This window comes from Pieris brassicae, chromosome 2 (genome assembly GCF_905147105.1).
Source record: "Pieris brassicae chromosome 2, ilPieBrab1.1, whole genome shotgun sequence".
Taxonomy (NCBI): domain Eukaryota; kingdom Metazoa; phylum Arthropoda; class Insecta; order Lepidoptera; family Pieridae; genus Pieris; species Pieris brassicae.
Window position 1 is genome coordinate 15,119,348 of NC_059666.1, and position 18,688 is coordinate 15,138,035.

At 31.7% G+C, this 18,688-nt stretch overlaps 2 protein-coding genes and 1 long non-coding RNA gene across 3 annotated transcripts; 1 reads left to right on the top strand and 2 right to left on the bottom strand.

Annotated features, from left to right (window-relative positions):
• Positions 1-730: 730 nt before the first annotated feature.
• LOC123720380 (sprouty-related, EVH1 domain-containing protein 1) lies at positions 731-12,452 on the bottom strand. The gene is made up of 12 exons (XM_045676966.1): positions 12,291-12,452; positions 10,211-10,338; positions 9,717-9,814; positions 8,158-8,326; positions 7,095-7,183; positions 6,852-6,978; positions 6,406-6,491; positions 6,168-6,267; positions 5,730-5,817; positions 4,819-4,930; positions 3,756-3,847; positions 731-3,327 (listed from the first exon to the last, which is right to left on the bottom strand). The coding sequence occupies exons 1-12, from the start codon at positions 12,308-12,310 to the stop codon at positions 3,198-3,200; spliced, it is 1,239 nt and encodes a 412-aa protein (XP_045532922.1). The 5' UTR covers positions 12,311-12,452; the 3' UTR covers positions 731-3,197.
• Positions 9,910-11,025, top strand: LOC123720381. The gene is made up of 2 exons (XR_006756053.1): positions 9,910-10,101; positions 10,214-11,025. It is a non-coding gene; the product is annotated as an uncharacterized LOC123720381 (long non-coding RNA).
• Positions 12,453-13,350: 898 nt separating the features above from the next.
• Positions 13,351-18,688, bottom strand: LOC123720015 (delta(3,5)-Delta(2,4)-dienoyl-CoA isomerase, mitochondrial). The gene is made up of 9 exons (XM_045676418.1): positions 18,481-18,688; positions 18,085-18,220; positions 17,482-17,570; positions 17,235-17,338; positions 17,009-17,112; positions 16,343-16,430; positions 15,229-15,341; positions 14,438-14,564; positions 13,351-13,630 (listed from the first exon to the last, which is right to left on the bottom strand). The coding sequence occupies exons 1-9, from the start codon at positions 18,536-18,538 to the stop codon at positions 13,535-13,537; spliced, it is 915 nt and encodes a 304-aa protein (XP_045532374.1). The 5' UTR covers positions 18,539-18,688; the 3' UTR covers positions 13,351-13,534.

Sequence of the window (18,688 nt, forward strand, 5' to 3'; positions counted from 1 at the left end):
GTATGACAGAACTAATTTTGTGCTTATGCATAAAACTGACCGAATGTAATAGCACGTAACGAGGCTCCAGAAGATGGGTCCTCTACTTCCCGGGAAACTTGGACAATGAATGGACCTTTATCATCCTTAGAGTACGATCGAGGGCCATCGGAAAAGGAGGGGTGGACATATAGGTCTTGAACAGACGGGTTCGCCTAAGTGGGATCCGTAATTGTTTTTTTAAAGGAAGGCATATTTCTCTCCTCTCCTTGTCGTTTGCGAGACGTAGAAAAGGTTCCCGGGTCGGGAGGTTCGGGGTCAGGATCCATTTTACTGGAACTTCAGCAACTATATAAGTTTAAATTTTATACTTTACCAGCACCAATAGGGTTAGTTTTGTGAAGATAGAACAATAACAACTATTTTAGCTTTGGAAAATCACAGAAACACCGGAAAAAAAACTAAAATCTCACTGACACGTGCGTCAACCATCAACCATCCGAAAGAGTATTCAACTCAAAATTACTATGTACAAAACTTTCGTTGAAAAATACAAAACAAGTTTTGACTTGAAAAAACCAAACAACACAGATGACTGCTGAACACTCACCCTTTCAATCTTTATCCGAGAGTAAATTGTGTCAAAAAAGTTAATATAGTTCGTTTATTTCATAAAGCAGTCACCTGATAAGTAATAATGACAATTCAGCATATCATTCAGAGATTTTTATAATAAAAGCCGTTATTTGAATGATTATTTATTCAATATTTTGTATGATATCATACATTTTTAACCCTGTAAGGGTCCACACATCAGACAAACTTTGGTTTACATTATTAATCTGACATTTATTCATATAGACACTAAACACACATAATTTATACTTACTCTACAAATTAAAGTCTCTTTATATATCTAAATTTTTTAAGATTCGAAACTGATGTAGGATATAATATGTATTGTTAATTAAAAAACATTTAAAATACATTTTCCTTACATAAGTTAGATTATTTACGAATTTATATTACTTACTAATAATTAAATGAAAATGGACGAAAAAAAGTTTAGGTTGTAACGGTTGGAAATATAAGCTGGCGACCATAGGCAATATTCACTTTCATATGGCAACAAGATTCGGTCCTGTCATCGCTGTCATAATAAAATTATGGCGGCGAATCGAAATACGAAATCCGCGGTAATTCACGAGTGAGCCCACTCTCGCAAAACACATTGGTTTTCATATTTTTATATTTACACATTAAATATGTATATAATATTTACACATTTTTTTATGTTTTTATGTAGACAAGCATAAACATCCAACCTCACCTGAACTTATTTTGTACCATTAGAAAAATCATTTGGTCGATTTTTAACTGAATTAAAAGGAATTTAAAAAATACTGTTGACACTTCAAATTGAAGACTAGATCAGATTAGAGATTATATAATAATAATGATTAATAATCCTTAACATTTAATTGTTATAACATTAAATATTATATCTAAATTTCTTGCCAGTGACATTACGTTTTAATATTCAAAAATATTTGAAGCAAAAAGATAAAATGCTAGGTAACGATCTACCCGTATTTCTATAATAAAAAGTTTTGTACCTTTTTCTCCGAATCAAGACAAAAATATAGCAGATTTTACTAACTAACTGCCTACTATTAGTAAAAAAATACTAACAATAAAATGTGATGTTTGTAACACAAAACAGGTTGGGAAGATATGTTGAATTATGATAACATTTCAACATTAATTACATTACTAAGGAAAATCATGATATCTCATTTAAAGTAATCACTTAGAAGGAGATAGCATGACTTTATACAAATATAACGCTTGCCGACACATTTGATCGAAATTGTATCACCAAACCAAGTATTGGTCAATATTGGCCAACATTACATCCAAAGCACAGCAATTTTGGTCAAATGGCCAGTATTATAAATAGAAGAAGCAAAAGATAACATCCATATAACCAACGTATTGTTAAAACAGTTTTCAAAAATATGCTGAACTTACAACAACCAGATCAAATTTAAAGCCATTTAAAATGCATTAACAAAGCAACACATGTAATAAAAATAATTGTGCATGTCTAATAAAAAAAGTAACTGCATTGTGGAAGACCCTTAATTAAAATTCTTTCTTGGAAAGTAATAATTCAATCTATATGCAAACAGAAGTATTATTAAAATTATCTTATGAAAGCTTTACTGGCAACATTATTTTTTGTCACCACTATATCAAGTACTTATAATTCAACATTTAATTAGAAAAAAATTCGAGTATGAAGTTGTTTGAGTAAAAAGTACTCAGAAATATCAAATTTTTGTCATGTTTCATATTTTGTCATGGAAACGGCTATAATATAATTATAACATTTAAGTATTCGTCTAAAACTAAAATACTATTGGATAAGATATATGAATACTCCTTATGTATAGACATTTTCTTTTACGATAATCGCAGGTACTTGTAAATACTTTATGTGGATAGGTAAAAATACGAAAAATATCATTTACCGTATAAGTAACGGAAATATTACATCCCTATTTAATTCAATTCAGAAAATTAGGAACAATTTCAAAACATGATTTTAAATACGTTTTTATACATACATCTTTGTTCAAAACGTTTTGTAAATATTGATTGTATGTAAATAAACAATATAGTCGTTGCAAGTGATTTTTATCACTCAATATTTCATTGTTTTAAAACTAAGTTGATTTCAGAAATCCATACATTTATTTCACATTTCCTTGGTATGTCTAATTTATTACATTAACCTCTGGCATAAACTTTATTTTACGAAGACAAAACAGAGACCCCTTACAACTTGTCTCAAACACATCAATCAATTGAATGGTGTAAATTTTTTCCTCGCTTTTGAATCTAACATAGCTTTAAAGTCTTTTGCACTGAAGTCCCATCGCACTCGGTCATTGCCCACCGAATATATATATAAAACTTGAACCGCTATTTTTGGCTCACCTTGGCCAAGTTTGGACTAGGCCAGTACCGGCCAACTGAGATCTCGGTTTAAACACTGTTAACACTATTGCTTTAAAACAAACACTAGTTTCACTAGCAACTTAGATGATTGTAGTTATAGATCATTTCACTCGACCAATGCTTGAACACCACAACTTGATTTAACACTGCACTTATTAACTTCACATTTCACTTGTTACGATATATGATATATGCTATTTTCTCATTGGGGCGTGGGCCCCTCCAGATATCCGTGCAGACCTGGCTGCTTTGTGTACGCAACGCAGCGGCAAATAACACCATAGACAAGGTACCACAAGACTTAGAAGAGTAATGCCAATCCATCTGAAATAGACTCAGTTGTTTTTTATCCTAACATTGGTCTAAGATGGAACAAAATATCTTGAACAATATTATTTTACTCTATTACATTATAAACTAAATTTAAAAAAGGAATTTAATAACAACTACAGTAGGGCAAGATCCAAAAATAATTTTATTTTTCAATTGATCAAGTCGGGATCTAATTGGTATTTATCAGAAGTTAATTTTATATCATATAACCATGTGTAATTAAATATTTTTATTAACATTGTGAGACTTCTATATGTTTCAAAAACAAGTATCCTAAGCATGTGAAACCATGCTTTATTAGCTGCTGGTTATGTACAACTTACAAATGTTCACAAATAATCAGGGAACGGCTGAAAAGCTTACAATAGAAATAAATGCATTTGATAAGTAATTTATAAACGATTACTGGTATAAATAACCTTTTAGCGCAGTTTTCGTCTGGTCCAGTGCAGGCGCAGGGATGCATCGCGAAGTCACCTTCTGAATCCGACATACAGTGGTACAGCATGCACTGAAAAGTAGTTTTCAAGTAGATTTGTATTATGTATGTATGTGCTGTTATCGATCTGGTAATAGGCAATACCTTTTTCAATTGTCAATTAAACCATATTCATATTTGAGAATTATATAAGGGAGCGTTTGGAGATACTTCAAAAAGGTTTCTGTACCCAATAGTAAAACGTTTCGCGACGAGCCCCAGTGACTCTTTATACCTAAATCTTAGTATTATGTGGTGTAAAGTACTAGAAAGTGGAAAATAATATTAACAATAACAAGTAATTTAATCGTCGCCCCGCATCGTAACGTTTTACAAGAGGACCTCCAAAAATTTCGTTACGTAATACTTGAACGCTTCTTAATATTTACATATGATTCTCCAAAGCTTATGTGTACTAAATGTCGTATTTGTGTTTGTTTGTATACAAATAAGTCAATGCGAGATGATTCTGGTATATTTCAACTTAGGGAAAAGGCTATGTTTCAAAATCAGTTCAATAGGTCGTGAGATAGACGCATTCTTTTTTAATTTAAAGGTAATCGAAGTCGGTTTAAGTTATACTTCTTTTGGCGCGTTAGGGGAAAATGATGAGAGTACATTTTTACACAGCGTCACAAAAAACCGACACCCTGAAGTTAGCTTAGTCAACACTTTAATATAAAAACTCTTTAATTATGTAGAAATATGTTTTTTGTGATATTTAAATAAACTGTATTTAAGTAAATATTGCGTTATAATAAAACTAAATGTATCAAATACCTTTTTTCTATTGTTAGTGTCGTTTTATCTACAAACGTAGAATGAGGCGAAAGTACTTAAACGTATAACTTCTAACACGTGTACATAAGTACACACAAATGGTTTTTTAAATATATTTTTTCTTTTCATTGGCATTTCCTTATAACTGACATGGTGGAAATTAAGCTGTTAAGTTAGCTTAAAGCTGCCATTTACTCTTCTCTGTATCTTAACAATAGTTTTACCTGAGCACATTGTATACAGCTGACGCGATTGACGCACGTTTTGAAGCAATCGGGGGCGTATTCACACGCTCCGTTTCTATTCGCGCTCTCAAGATACCACTCGTGACAGTGCCTGAAATTTATTATATACTGAATGAAGCTTTTTGTTCATAAAAAAACTTGAATTAGTAATTGTAATATTCAAATGTAATATTGAATTATTTATAATTTTGAAAGATCAGGAATAGTAGTCTAACTATACCAAGTCCAGCCATAAGTTCTGGTACAAATTAAAATGCATTTTTTTTAATGAATCAATGTATTATTATTAAAATGTATACCTACATATTTATTAGTCTCACAAACAAATAAAAATGGCCACTTTTGGCTTTTATACAAGCCTTTATTCATTTGGCAACGAATCTATGGATTTACGCACTGTTTCGAAGGGAAATTTCGCCTCTTTTCGAAGATTTTTTAAGTCACTCAATGTCGCAGTGTCATTATGAGCAGGCCATGTACTCTAAAATTGAGCATAATTTAAAGTCTAAAGGGTTGAGGTCTGGGCTAGATGAGGGCCAGTCTTCATTCCTTATAAAGTCCGGAACGTTTTTTTCAAAATAGTTAAAAAGTTGTAACAGTATTTATGGCCACACTAGTTAAATAGGCGAATGTATGTATGACATCTCATATATCACTTATAATTATTGCATAAAGTAAAATATACAAATAGTCGCAAAATCATAACATAATAACTAAAATAGTAAAGTAAGCGGTAGTCTTTAAAATCCATACCGTCAAATGTTTGCATCATACAAAAAGTCACTCATTAGAGCATTAATAGAAACCGCAGAAATGTGTTCTCCATGTAGTAAGTAGGGTTATTCTCTCAATTATTATTTATAAACACCAGGCAATATCTATAAATTTACCTGCACTTAAGTCTAGCTTGAAACGGCTCAGCAGGTTTCTTATCAGGCAAAGGTGGGGGTCCGCTGTAAGTGCATTTCTTTATAGACCCTGAAAAAAGAACACATTTCTAAAATAAATCAGTTTAGCATTTATTACCAAAATGTATAACCTCTATTGTAATTGAGTTATTCATGTTCTATTTCTTTGTAAAAATCAAGTCAAACTGATTTTGTATATTCTTATAATTAAAAATATAATTTCATACCAACGATAATACACCTTTTGACATCAATTGGCATTTAAAGTAATATTAGGGAACGTAATTTTGATTAAATTTGAATAACATAGCACAATTTTTAATTCTAACACTTTTCATATATTATTGTATTTTTTGAAATTTTACTTTTTCATATTATTCTAGTATTTTTCATATGGAAATAATTTGAGTAGATTATTACCAGAATCTCTCTTCATCAATGCCGGCTTGGTGTTTGGCGACGACTTCTCGGAACTAATAATACCACCAGATCCCACTTGCGGATACGTATACTCGTGAACCTAATAGGGGAATAAGTTTTACATTTAAAAACAACTAATTACATTACTTGGGTGACATTTGCTTTTTACTTATGTAATTAATTTTGTTCACAGTTAACAATATATATTTCTTGGTTATATTTTGTAAATAATACTCACGGCAGAAAGTTGTACGTAGGGGCATCTTTCCGAGTTCTCATCAACGACTTTTTCAGCGAATTGAGACTCGTATTGTTTCAGAGATTCTGAAATGAAATGTAGGAAAATTCAAAATTTAAAAATGGTATACATATATTTTTGATGGGATTTGGCTAGGAAGGCTACAATGAAAATAAAACTATAAATTTTGTTAGTTATTAACCCTTTATAACTTTATAAATAATGTACTTTAAAATGATACTAGCTATGTAATAAAAGAAAAATGTAAGAAATGTTCATAAACTTTCGGTTATATTTAAAAAATCTTGAGTCAGCTGTACTAGTGAAATCGAGCATGTACAGCGTTTTCGCCTCGAACCGTTTTGGTCTGGAGACGTACATAACATTTCAATACCAAAAAAAAATTGTTAACAATTAACAACATTCCAATTTCGTCCTCATGTTACCTGATAAAGGGTGTCTTGGAAGAGTAATGGCTGATAGAATAGGTGTTTGTAGATCGTCATTTCGTCGAACACGACTGGCTGTAGAGTTTTCAGAGCTGGAACGCGAGTCCGTTGGAAGATTCAGACACTGAAATTGAAAATAAAAACACTTACAAACCGTACATTTTATTATTACTACTTGGAAAGGTAGAATAAAAAAATATTATAAACATGTTTTTTCTTTGCTTTATTAAAAAGACCTACCTCAAATATATTATTTTCTTCGTCATCATCTTTTCGTTCTAGATTTCGTTGTTTGTAAGAATAGTGTGATGGCCACGAGCCGCCCAGACCTGAAATGGAGACACACACATTATTTATATTAGCAGATAAAATTTAATTGAAAATTAAAACCTAGCAGCCAATGGGAAAAAAAGCATATAAATTCTTCTGTAAATACACTTAACCGTCTCAACCATATCTGACGAATTTTTGTGCCTATCAAAATATGTCATATGACAGCTGACATATGTCAGGTGACAGTTTTCCACTATGTCATGGTAATCTGAAATTTATGAATGTATGTATAACTCACCGTGTAGGAATCCAGTATACGGTAGAAGGGAAGCAAAAGAAAGCACATTAGATAAATTAGTTCACGTCTAAGCTTATTAAACATTTTTAATCTATACACGATACTCTGGTAATATGGAGTAATTTCAAAGAACCAAAATAAATTAAAATAAGTATTTTATTAAGAGATACATTGCATTAACTTGTATATTATAGTTAAACGAAATTAAATTAAAAGTTTAGAAAACCATTAGATATAATTTAACCAGTGTCGTAACTTTGACATTCGTATTTTCATATTTACACATTTATTCACTTCGTTGTTCACATTATAAAGAAGAAGAAAAAATATTTGTATTTTTGTAACGATAAACATTTATTTTTGTCTATGAAAAAAAAAATAACTAGGAGGACCACAGGTAGCCCTCACCAAGAATCCCAAATCAAGATAATTTCAGAAAAATATTTCTTAAAAAGAGATTTGAGAAAAGATATATAGTATAGTAATTGAATGGGAAGTGAGTTTCATAGCTTTATTGCGCAGGTACTGATTGAATTCCGAAAAAGGAAGAGATGACCGAAAAGTCACATCTTTTAAGGAGAGTTCTTCTGGAGATTTTAAAGGAAAAGAAACGTGATTTGACATACGAAAGTACTAATATAATATAATAATAATACTCTTCTGTAAGTCTTTGATTTTGATCAAATATAGGTTATTTAAATTGCCTCTGAAATGATCCAATTAGCATCTTACCGTCTAACAATTCTTCTAGTGCGGTTCGTACGCCTTTGTCGAAGGCCCTCGCATCGGCCGCCGTTTGAAAGGTGAGGCCGAAACGTTTCTCTTCAGTGAGCCAGTGATGGAATGTTGGCATCACTTTGTGGTATTGAAAGTCTTTCTGTATCGTGCATTCGAGGACCACCTGGAATTTTTAAAAATATATTACAATACTAATTCGTATTTTTTGTTGAGTTTGAATTATGTTGGATGTACTAGGCGTGTATAAGTTTGTAATGAGCATAACAGACTATATATTACAGTTTTTAATTGATTTTTTTATTAGCACTTTGTTGTATTACATGTTTGGTACATATACAGATAACATAACTATAAGGAGGCAACGGGCGGCCTTATCGCTAACAAACGCTCTCTACCAGGCAAAATACTAAGGGGTAAAGTGAAAAAATTAAAAAAAAAATTACAAATGTAAACTTACACAATTATAAAACAAAAATAAGAAATATATATATATATGTCCTGTAACATGTAAAATACATAAAAATAATATACATATTCACAATTACTACTGAGCTCAGTGGCTAAGCTGTTTCGCTAATCGAATTTGATTCCTCGGAGCGCAGATAATACATAAATTTGTATATATTGACCGACAGACCGAATCAAAGACGTACGTCAGAGACCAAAAAAGGTACTTCCGACAAGCAATACACTGGTCAAACACCTTGAGTGACCCTTAGAGTGGGCAACAACAGTTTGGCTATAAATAATGCTAAACAAGGGAACATTTTTTAATCTATACATTTTGAGTTAGTCATGACTTATGTAACGTTAATTTGGTGTACGGCCCACGCGGTATAAACGGACGGTGAGGTCAGCCATTATTAATCAATTGGAACGATTCTAAAGTTGGCCTTTTTAAACATACACGGGATATTCCGTAGACTTAAAGACTACGTTGTATGTCTGAGATGTGTTTATGAAGAGCTTAAAGAATGGCTTAAAACTGGCTTTATTACTATCGTCAACAATTTGAATGACATATAGATAGGACTGAAAGGAAGATAGTTTGGTATAATTTTCTATTTGTTGGTATTCTAATAGTAGGCAACATTAAAACAACAGTTGAGCAAATATGCCTGTCATATTTTATGGTATTATTATTCTTGTATTATTCAGTTCCGCGGTATACTTTTTATTATTGGATATTATAAGTGTTGGTAAAAATAATTAGTATAAAAGTGGGTGTATCTTGTATGAATGTTTCAAGGAATGAGGCTTAATTATTATTAAGTACTAGCCTTGTGATTTAGGAATCTACTTGTTAATATACATATTTCAGTATTAGCCTCTGTTGCCTTAACCAGTTTCCTTCTATATGCAAGTAATTATATACTAAACACAGGTAGAGATTTTTTCAAAGTAAGCCATGTCATTATCCTCTCAATCTTAATTGCAATGGTTAAGAGAAAAATCAATTACTGAACACTGCTTTTAAAAATTATTTACGCACACGACTGGAAATAAATGTACGAATTACGTTTTGTTGATAATTGTTAACATAGAAATCTCACCGTATTGTCGCTGATTCGTTTCCCGTGAATGTAATACTCATATGGCAACATTGGCGTTGGAGCGTCGCTGCTGCTCTCGAAGGCCGCATCGTCTATGCCTGTCAGTCAATATATATGAGTATATTTCTATTATAATAATTCTATGATTTGTAGCATATTTTAAATATAGAACCCATGCATTATTCATCATCAGCCTATAAATAATAGACCTTTAAAATGTGTTTTAAATTTATAAAACTATTTATTTATTAATTAACCCTTCGTGGGAGTGATACAGAAATACAGTACAATTAAAATAATTCATTAAAATGGACGACAACTGGCGGCTTTATTGTACCTTCTAAGCGTCTTCTAAGTCCCTTCTATGAGAAAAATAATTACAAAGGTAATGCGCATCACCTCGACAACTGGTGTTTCACGATCAAGAGCTTACAATACGAATTATGTGCTGGCAAATTCGAAATGTATTTCTGTCACATTAAAATGTATTTTACCAGTAACGAAGTGTCCCGAGCGGCGACCCACCATGACATCGGCGAGGCCGCCGCCACTGAGCGCCACCCATCCGCCAGTGCCCTCGTCGCGACACATTACTTGCGCACGAACACGCACCACACACACACTGAAACGTATAGTACCATCATCAACAATCTTTTATCATTAATATTCTGACATTATCAAATGTTTTCATGCAGGACTAAACGTTAAAATTTGGATTTCTTTGAAATCATACCGATATTTCTCGTGCACAAGATCTGATTTGACTTAAACATGTATGCGGTAATGTCTATACTTTTAACTTTACTCCCGAATAGGACCAAATTATAAAAATTAGGCCGCGAATTCTCAGCACACAGAATGAGAGAAAAACCAAATCTGTATTTAACGTATATTCGACGTAATATGGAAACGGTGACGTCCCGTCCTATTATAAGAAGTGTTACTTTTCATATTAATTTGTCTTTCTATAGGTAAAATTGAGATGCGAAAGCTCAAGCGCATCAGGAATTGTTAGGCAATATAATACTGCAACGTACTTGGTTAACAAAGCTATTAAAATATAGTCAACAAAATAACTAGGAGCACTTGCCATCATGCAGGTGTCCATGGACAGCAGTTATCACATAATTCTAATAACCTACTTGTTTGTCTCATAAAAGTAATAAAACTCAAATGTCAATTCATACTAATATAACAAACTTAAACCACTGTATATTCTTTAGTAATATCCTTTTAAGATTTTTTTTCTTATAAAGCAATTTGAAACTTTATACCTCTCATAATTATATAGTAAATGTTTTTAACTAAGCTTCTGTTTGTTTCATTCAAAAAATCAAGTTTAGATAATGGAGATGTTTTTTCATGTATTTCTTTTTCATTACATAAGATACACATAACTCATGGGCAAATTGATAGATCCATTTTTGGATATAGAACACATCACAGATTTTAAAGTGTTTATTAGGTCTATTTTAGTTCTATGTCTAGTAACCTAACACAATTATTGTTTCACTAGGAATAAAAAACAAGAAGGCTAACCTGGAGATAGGTATGTGTAGTAATGTATATACTCTTATACTAATATTCAGTAATCATAATTTTAGTTATTAATGTGGTTTAGATGAGTGTTAAAATTTAAATTAATATACTATGTTTAGTTATTATTGTATTATTTACTTTATAACCCAGAGAACAATACAATAAAAGTTATATATTGATGAATACTTTAATTAAAAATTTGGCTGTTTTGTGTTTTTTCATAAAAATATATATATATAATTTGAGAATTTTAAACAATACCTATCTGCATAGTCGGCTGTTGGTTCATAGTTCACAAACGGTCAAGTGCTGAGACAATTTGACACTTCCTGTCTACCATATTCAATAATTATCTAGTTGTCTGTAGTCAAGAATAATAATTTATCATTGTAGAAGTTTATTTATATATACTGATAACCAGATAATTAATGATGACATGAATTGAAATAAACACAAAAAAATATATGCCATATTGCTTGTTCTTGATTATGTTTATAAATTGTGTCATCAAAAAAAACTATTGTCGTAATTAATTAAATTTTTTATGTGAGATAAATGTAATTTTAATAATATTCTATATAAAAAAAAATATGTAAACGTCACAATTCGTAAGCTCCTACACTTATCTTGACACTGTGTGCTATAATTTCGCGGAAAAAATAAATTTATATGTATTCAATCACTTAAATTGCAATTCGCATAAAGACCAGTTCATTCAGAAACAGCTTCATTCGAGCTGGCTTAGGATGACCCCGAAAGCTTCATGTACTTTACAATGAATGAAATAACACTCATTGATTATAGCTGTACAGGGTCATATAAGGGCGGCGGTCTTCTATGTTTCAAATTAATTTTATATTGTTGTAGGTTTTTTCTCGGGTTAGATAGCTTTGTTATAGTAATATAGAGGTTCTATCGGGGAAATTATTATCAATGGACAAGTTTAAGGGCCAAAAATGGCCGGGCAAGGGCCCTGCCTATTCTGCAGGGCGCGACATAGAACATGATAAATTGGATATTACAAGCAAAACTCACTTCTCAGATGCCTCGGTCATGATTCGACACGTCGAATATCCTAATTTCTACTCGCCACTTCACAGATTTCACCATTTTTATGACATAAATACATCAGATTTACTTGTGAACGAGTAATATTTCGGCCCTTTGTTGGGCCTCAATACGCGTGCGTCGATGACAGTCCGGGCGGGTTTTCAATGAAATCAGCGTGCTTGTGCGACAGGTGGCGCGGGAATCGTGCAATATCTCAAGGGACGCGAAGCTATTGGTTGTTTCGAACACGCCTGCAATATCTACCAATCAGAGCGCAGTATTCTAGAGTTTAGCCAATGACGTAGTTACTTGACCTAAGTTCACTGAACCGCGGTTTTTTAAAATTATTTGAATAATTCGATACTACACGAGGATTATAGGAGTTATGTTAAAACGAATTATCTTTAGACAGTAAAGGTTTCTCTACAATTGTTTTCGTGATAAAATATTGCAAATTTTTATCTCAAAGATCCCGGAAACGTATTTTACACCGGTATAGAACGCGAACGTAAAGTAGGTCAGATCGCATCCGAGGCTTCGAGGGTTACTGAATGAAACGGTTTGCAACGGGCCCCTCCGTTCATACAGCGCACCATTGAAAAATAAATAGGTCAAATCATTGCAGTGTGGCCCAATTTGGGGTCAGTTGCATGAGGCAGGGGCCCTAGCACTTGGTTCTATAAATAGACGCTCTATATTCGGGCAGGTCATGAAATGCAAGCCTCTTTAATGTAGGTTACCTGATTTTCTTTGTTAAAATAGTGACGTAGGTTTAGTATGACGTCAGAGAATTCGATTGAACAATTTTGAGTTTGTAGCGTCGATTATGCAATTTTTTTTCCAACACTTAAATACGATACAACAGATCTTAGTAGACAATTATTGCAATACGTATATAAAAACTCTATTACGTTATGCTTAGTTTAATACTTTGTTAAGAAAACACAAAATAAAATTATATATTTATTGTATTGTTCTTGTTGAACTTGATTTATAAAATGTATAAGTATAATAAAACATTTGTCCTTAATAACTACTAAAATATATATGTTCATATTCTAAAGGCAGGATTTATTTAATTTATTCACGTTCAAAACAATTATTAACTATTACAACTTAAAAATATAAAACAATGATTTTTTACATTTATATATGTAAGTAAAGAAGATTTCCCATCAAGGGCAACAATGATTAAACATTTCACTATGGTAATGGGATAAATATAAACATTACAAATTTTCATATTCCGGAACAGATTTGGTAACAGCGGCCATAGCGCCTCTCTTCGGGTCTTCACTTTGTAAACCAGCTTGGTTGATCAGGTTCTGGAAATACAATGATGTTTTTTAAAGTATTTATTGGTTACTTGAAAAGTTTCGATTTAGTTCGGACTTAAAAGCTAGGTCATGTGATGTTTTAAATAGGCGCCATCTAGCGGGGCAATTAAAAAACGCGCGCCTTATCAAGTTCCTTGAAAGCTCATAAATATAACGCCATATCTTTGAATTCATAGTATATTTTGATGCAATTCTTGTCTGAAAAATAAACCTACTATTGCGTATATTTGTGATGCAAGTTAATGAAGTGTTTATTAATACATATTTTAATTACATTATATGTTACAACTTCATTACTTTATTTACATAAATTTAACTGTATGTTCCCAGTCAATATTGACTATCTAGTTAATTGTTTTGAACTACTGTTCATTTCTTGATTATATCACAATTATATAGATAATTTTGGATAATTATTTTTGGTTTGGTGGTTATAGCAAGTTGAGTACGTCCTAGGTTTTATCTCAGCGCAACAATAAGCTCCTATTAAATAAAGAAGCTATGATCCCGGCTGGCGGGTCACGGAACTTTAAGTGGCACTGGATGTAATATATGGATTATATACATTTTTAATAAAGATGTTTTCATCTTTTTTTTTTATATCTAATTGTCATTTTAGTAAGTTTATAATATATAGAACAATTACTAGTATTAATATTTTGTATATTTTGACTTCCTTAGGTTATGTACTATAACTGAAATTTAAAAAAAAAAATGCTTTTACTTTGTTCCACAGGACAAGTGATATATTGTGTTTCTAAATTCTTCTGCAATTAAGTATAAATAAATATTTACAATATGATATAATCCATCCTTATTAGGTCTGCTCTGTGAGTAGACTAGGTTGATCTTTGAGTTCTGTATAGCGATGGGACTCTTCTTGGCGATGGAATCAGCAATTTCTAATACTTCCTTGATTGCTCTGAAATTTAAGTAAATAAATATTAAAATCAAAGATAGTATGTTCAACATATTATAATAATTCATAAAAAATGCATTAAATAACATATTAATTGTATAAGGTATAAAAACATTTTCCCATCAATTTGTTATATAGTTTTCGTTTCTTTTATAGTAATGATTGCATTTTTTTGAAACTTAAGTTCGTTTTTAAGGAATTTAATGAAATTTCTACGGTCGTGTAGCCTTTCATCTAGGTTAGTCCACTTAGTGCTTTTTGTGTTTTTTGTACTTTTTAGTTTATTTAAGCCATACTAAAAAAAAACTGAAGTTTTATACTCAGTAACGCCTGGTCCCTGGATACTATATAAAAACTACTACTAAATAAGTTAATTATGAAACGAAGTGATCTTAGTATAAAAAGAAAGTATTTTTCCAGAAGAACATTTTATAAATATGAAGTATAACGATCATTCGTAACTTAGAAACTGAAGAATATTTCGCGCATTTAAGACTTTGTTCACAGAGAATGCAAATATCGTAAGGAAACCGTGTATAATAAAATTTACGACATTTATGACCTATATGGTTTGAAAATTATCAAAGAAACTGCGCCAATATCATATTAAATTCTATTATTTTGAAAATGTAGTAACAAATAAATTATTATAAAACTAATGACTCACGTCTCTTGATTAGGGTATATTCTACTGACGAGCCCCAACTCAAGCGCCTCTTTGGACATCACTTTCCTTGCTGTGAAAATAAGTTCACGTACTGTGGAAGTGTTGCCAACTACCTGAAACGTTTATAATAAAATAATTAGATATTAGAGTTCAAAAAGCCATGAAAGATTTTTACTCTATTTACAACTGTACGTTGACGGAACAGAATTGTTTTGTGACAAAAACATTAAGTGTCAGAGCAGATTAAACCTATAAAAATATGAATGAAATTGAGCCGATACAAATAATTATGACTTTGTTAATAGACAATATATTCAAAACTCGTATCACTACATTTAATATAGTTTTATGAGAAATTAACATTAGAATTAGGGGTTATTAAATTAAGTAAACAAAACATATTTATATAAAATATTATTTTATGATCATCTCCCATAATTAACCTCTAATACATAAAATCATAATCTGTCCTTTGATTTTAAAGTCGTCTTTTTCTATGCAAATAAACTCTTATTAAAAGAGAGATATACAAACTGGAAAACGAACTGGTGAAAATGTAGAGCGAAAAACACTTTGGGGCATTTCGTTTGTTTTTAATTGGTCAAGGAGGAGGAGTCGCCCTTCGCTTCATAAAAGGTAGGCTAACAGTTGCTTGTTTATGATTGGTAGTCCTACAGAGATGCTGTTGCCCAACCAAATCTAATTGGTATCACAAGTCACAGAAGCGTCTTAAGAGCTGGCTAAAATCAAACTTCACATAGAAGAACACCTCCTGAAGCTTGATTTAAGTAAGAACTGACTCCCGTTTGCCAGATTTAACGTTAGGTTTCATTTTTGGATCATACACATACTTCACTGTGTTGAATGTATGGTATTACATTTTTTTTTATTATTATTACTATAATATACAAACCTTGTGGTGCGAGACCTAATAATGTTTACATGTTTTGCAAACTTGTTTAGTTTTTCTTTTGTTAAGGAACTCGATGGAGAACTGGGCCACTTTTCCAATATTGCCAATACTCATATACGAGGGGTTCCGCGTCTCGCAAGTCTAGTCTCTACACTTTGCAGTGAGTTACGTTTAACTTGTTAAAATTTAAAAAAAATATACCTTAGGCAATCGTTGTAGAGTGCCCACATCAGCCGCTAGACCAATATCCACTTCTTTCACTTGAAACCATGAGTCTTCAGTACAATATCTGTCAATGTTAGTTACGTCCGTTAAGTGGAACAAATAGAAACCAAAGGTCTATTTTTCATAGATTAGTATTGGCTGAAAATAATGGAAGTCGGTGATACGTCCCGTCGCCACGGGCCACATGTGTGATTTACTCAAACACAAAGAGCGTTATAGTCAGTAGTTATACTCATTATATTAATAGGTGAAAAATGCTGTGGGAATCGTTTAAAGAAATAAGTGAAACATTTGAGTAACAAGTGACATATAAATATAAAAGACCATAAAATCTTCAAAAAAAGCAACACTTGAACAGTGTCTTCTTATTAAGAGATTTATAAGTGTCCAATAAGACCAGTTACAGTATACTACATCCTTGTAAATAAATCAGCCTAATTTAATATCCAATGTCTCAGTGAAATCTATATAAAAAAAATCTCATTTATGGCCTTAGACGCTTAGTAATGAGGCGCATACCCGTGGAATCATATAGCCCGGCAAAATAAAAAAGATGAGTTGGTAGGCATAGATAATCAATAGCAGTTAAAAATTATGTCATATAAAAATCTTTAAAGCTGCTAGAAATTTGATTGTTCTTACCTCATATCAGCTGCTGTGATCAGGTCCACTCCTGCGCCGACGCAAGCACTGTGCACAACCGATAAAACAGGCTTCACACAGTTTTCGAGGGCTGATATACCATCCTACAAAACATATTTTCAATTTTAATTATATAGTAAGTGCGGAAACAGCCGGCGTTTATTCTTAAACAGGTTTCTTCGAGATTATTTCTTTTTATATGTAAAGTTGATGTAATAATAGTTACCTGACATTTGGTAATAAATTTCTCAAATGCTCGCGCTCGTCTGCCAACATCTTCTATATCATCTAATTTAGTTCCTTCTTCTAGAAAACTCTTGAAATCAATACCTAAAAAAGAAGTCAATTTATTGTAGATTAAAAAATCATACAATATAAAGGCTATTCAAAACTCGGGGCACACTTTGCTTCTGAATATTTACCCTCAATGCTTTAAGAGATTTTGCATTGCTTAACAGAAACGTTTCACTCACCACCAGTAAAGTGTTTTCCTCTTCCTGATAGAACAATTACTCTGCATTCAGAATTATCACTCAAAGATGAAAAGCAATCATCTAACTCCCTGTAAAAATCAAATAATTAAAGTTTATAACAGAAGACAGTCACATGATAACATATGAAATTTAAGTATAGCAAAGAACTAATAAAAAAACCCCTTTACATACAGGTTTATAACTATATTCTTTCCACTAGATACATCCAAGCCTATTAAAGTAAGTCAATATGCTCAGGGTCCATACAAAGAAAAAAATAAGGTCAGAACTCATTTTTAAGATGTTGTTTTTTTCTTTTTAATTAGTTGCCAGTAATAAAAAAGCAGTAAAAATGTGATGAACTTGTAAATATTATAGGCATATACAGCCCTGTAAGTGAGTAATTTTCTCTGTTTGATTATCAATATATGAATAATGCTGAAAATGTGGCAAAGTAATCACTACTGTAAGGCTGTGTTTAACTATAAAGTATATCTTATTAGCATGACTCTTATTTAGATGAATGCATGTAAACGTACATACTTAATAGTCCTGAGGTGTATAAATGTAATTGTAAGTCATGGTTAATAATATTATACATACTTCCACATTGTCATAGAAAATGTATTAAGTTGTTTAGGCCTGTTCATTTCTACATGGAAAACATTCTTCTTAGGCACTGACACAGCTAATGTCTCAAACTGTGGAACTTCTGTTGAATATAATCTTGATAAAGCACCTGGAAATGAGAAAATTCTGGTGTTATAAAAAAAAGTTAGACTAAAACAGATAAATTAAGCTAGTTATTGTTACAAAATCGGTTTGTTATTCAGTATCTAAGTTATTACCGGTGAAGAACAAGCGTCATAAGCTATACTTTTGTTTATACAGGTTCTATGTATGCTTTTAAGTCACACGTGTATGTTTTATTAAGCTTATTTATACCATTCGATTAATACAGGCACCCCTAGTGATTAATTAAGCTAGAGTTGTTGTTACCTGGCGCTACTTTTGCCGGTGTGCATAACACGAAAGATCTTGCTAATTGGAACACCATTTTCTTGTTCTAGACTATGTGGAAATGAAATCAATACAACGGAAGTATCTAAATGTTAAATTATGTTCACAAGATAAAACCTTTTTTAATAAAAAAAGATCAAAGTCCAAACTCCGATCACCTACCGCGACGTAAACACTAAACAAAAAT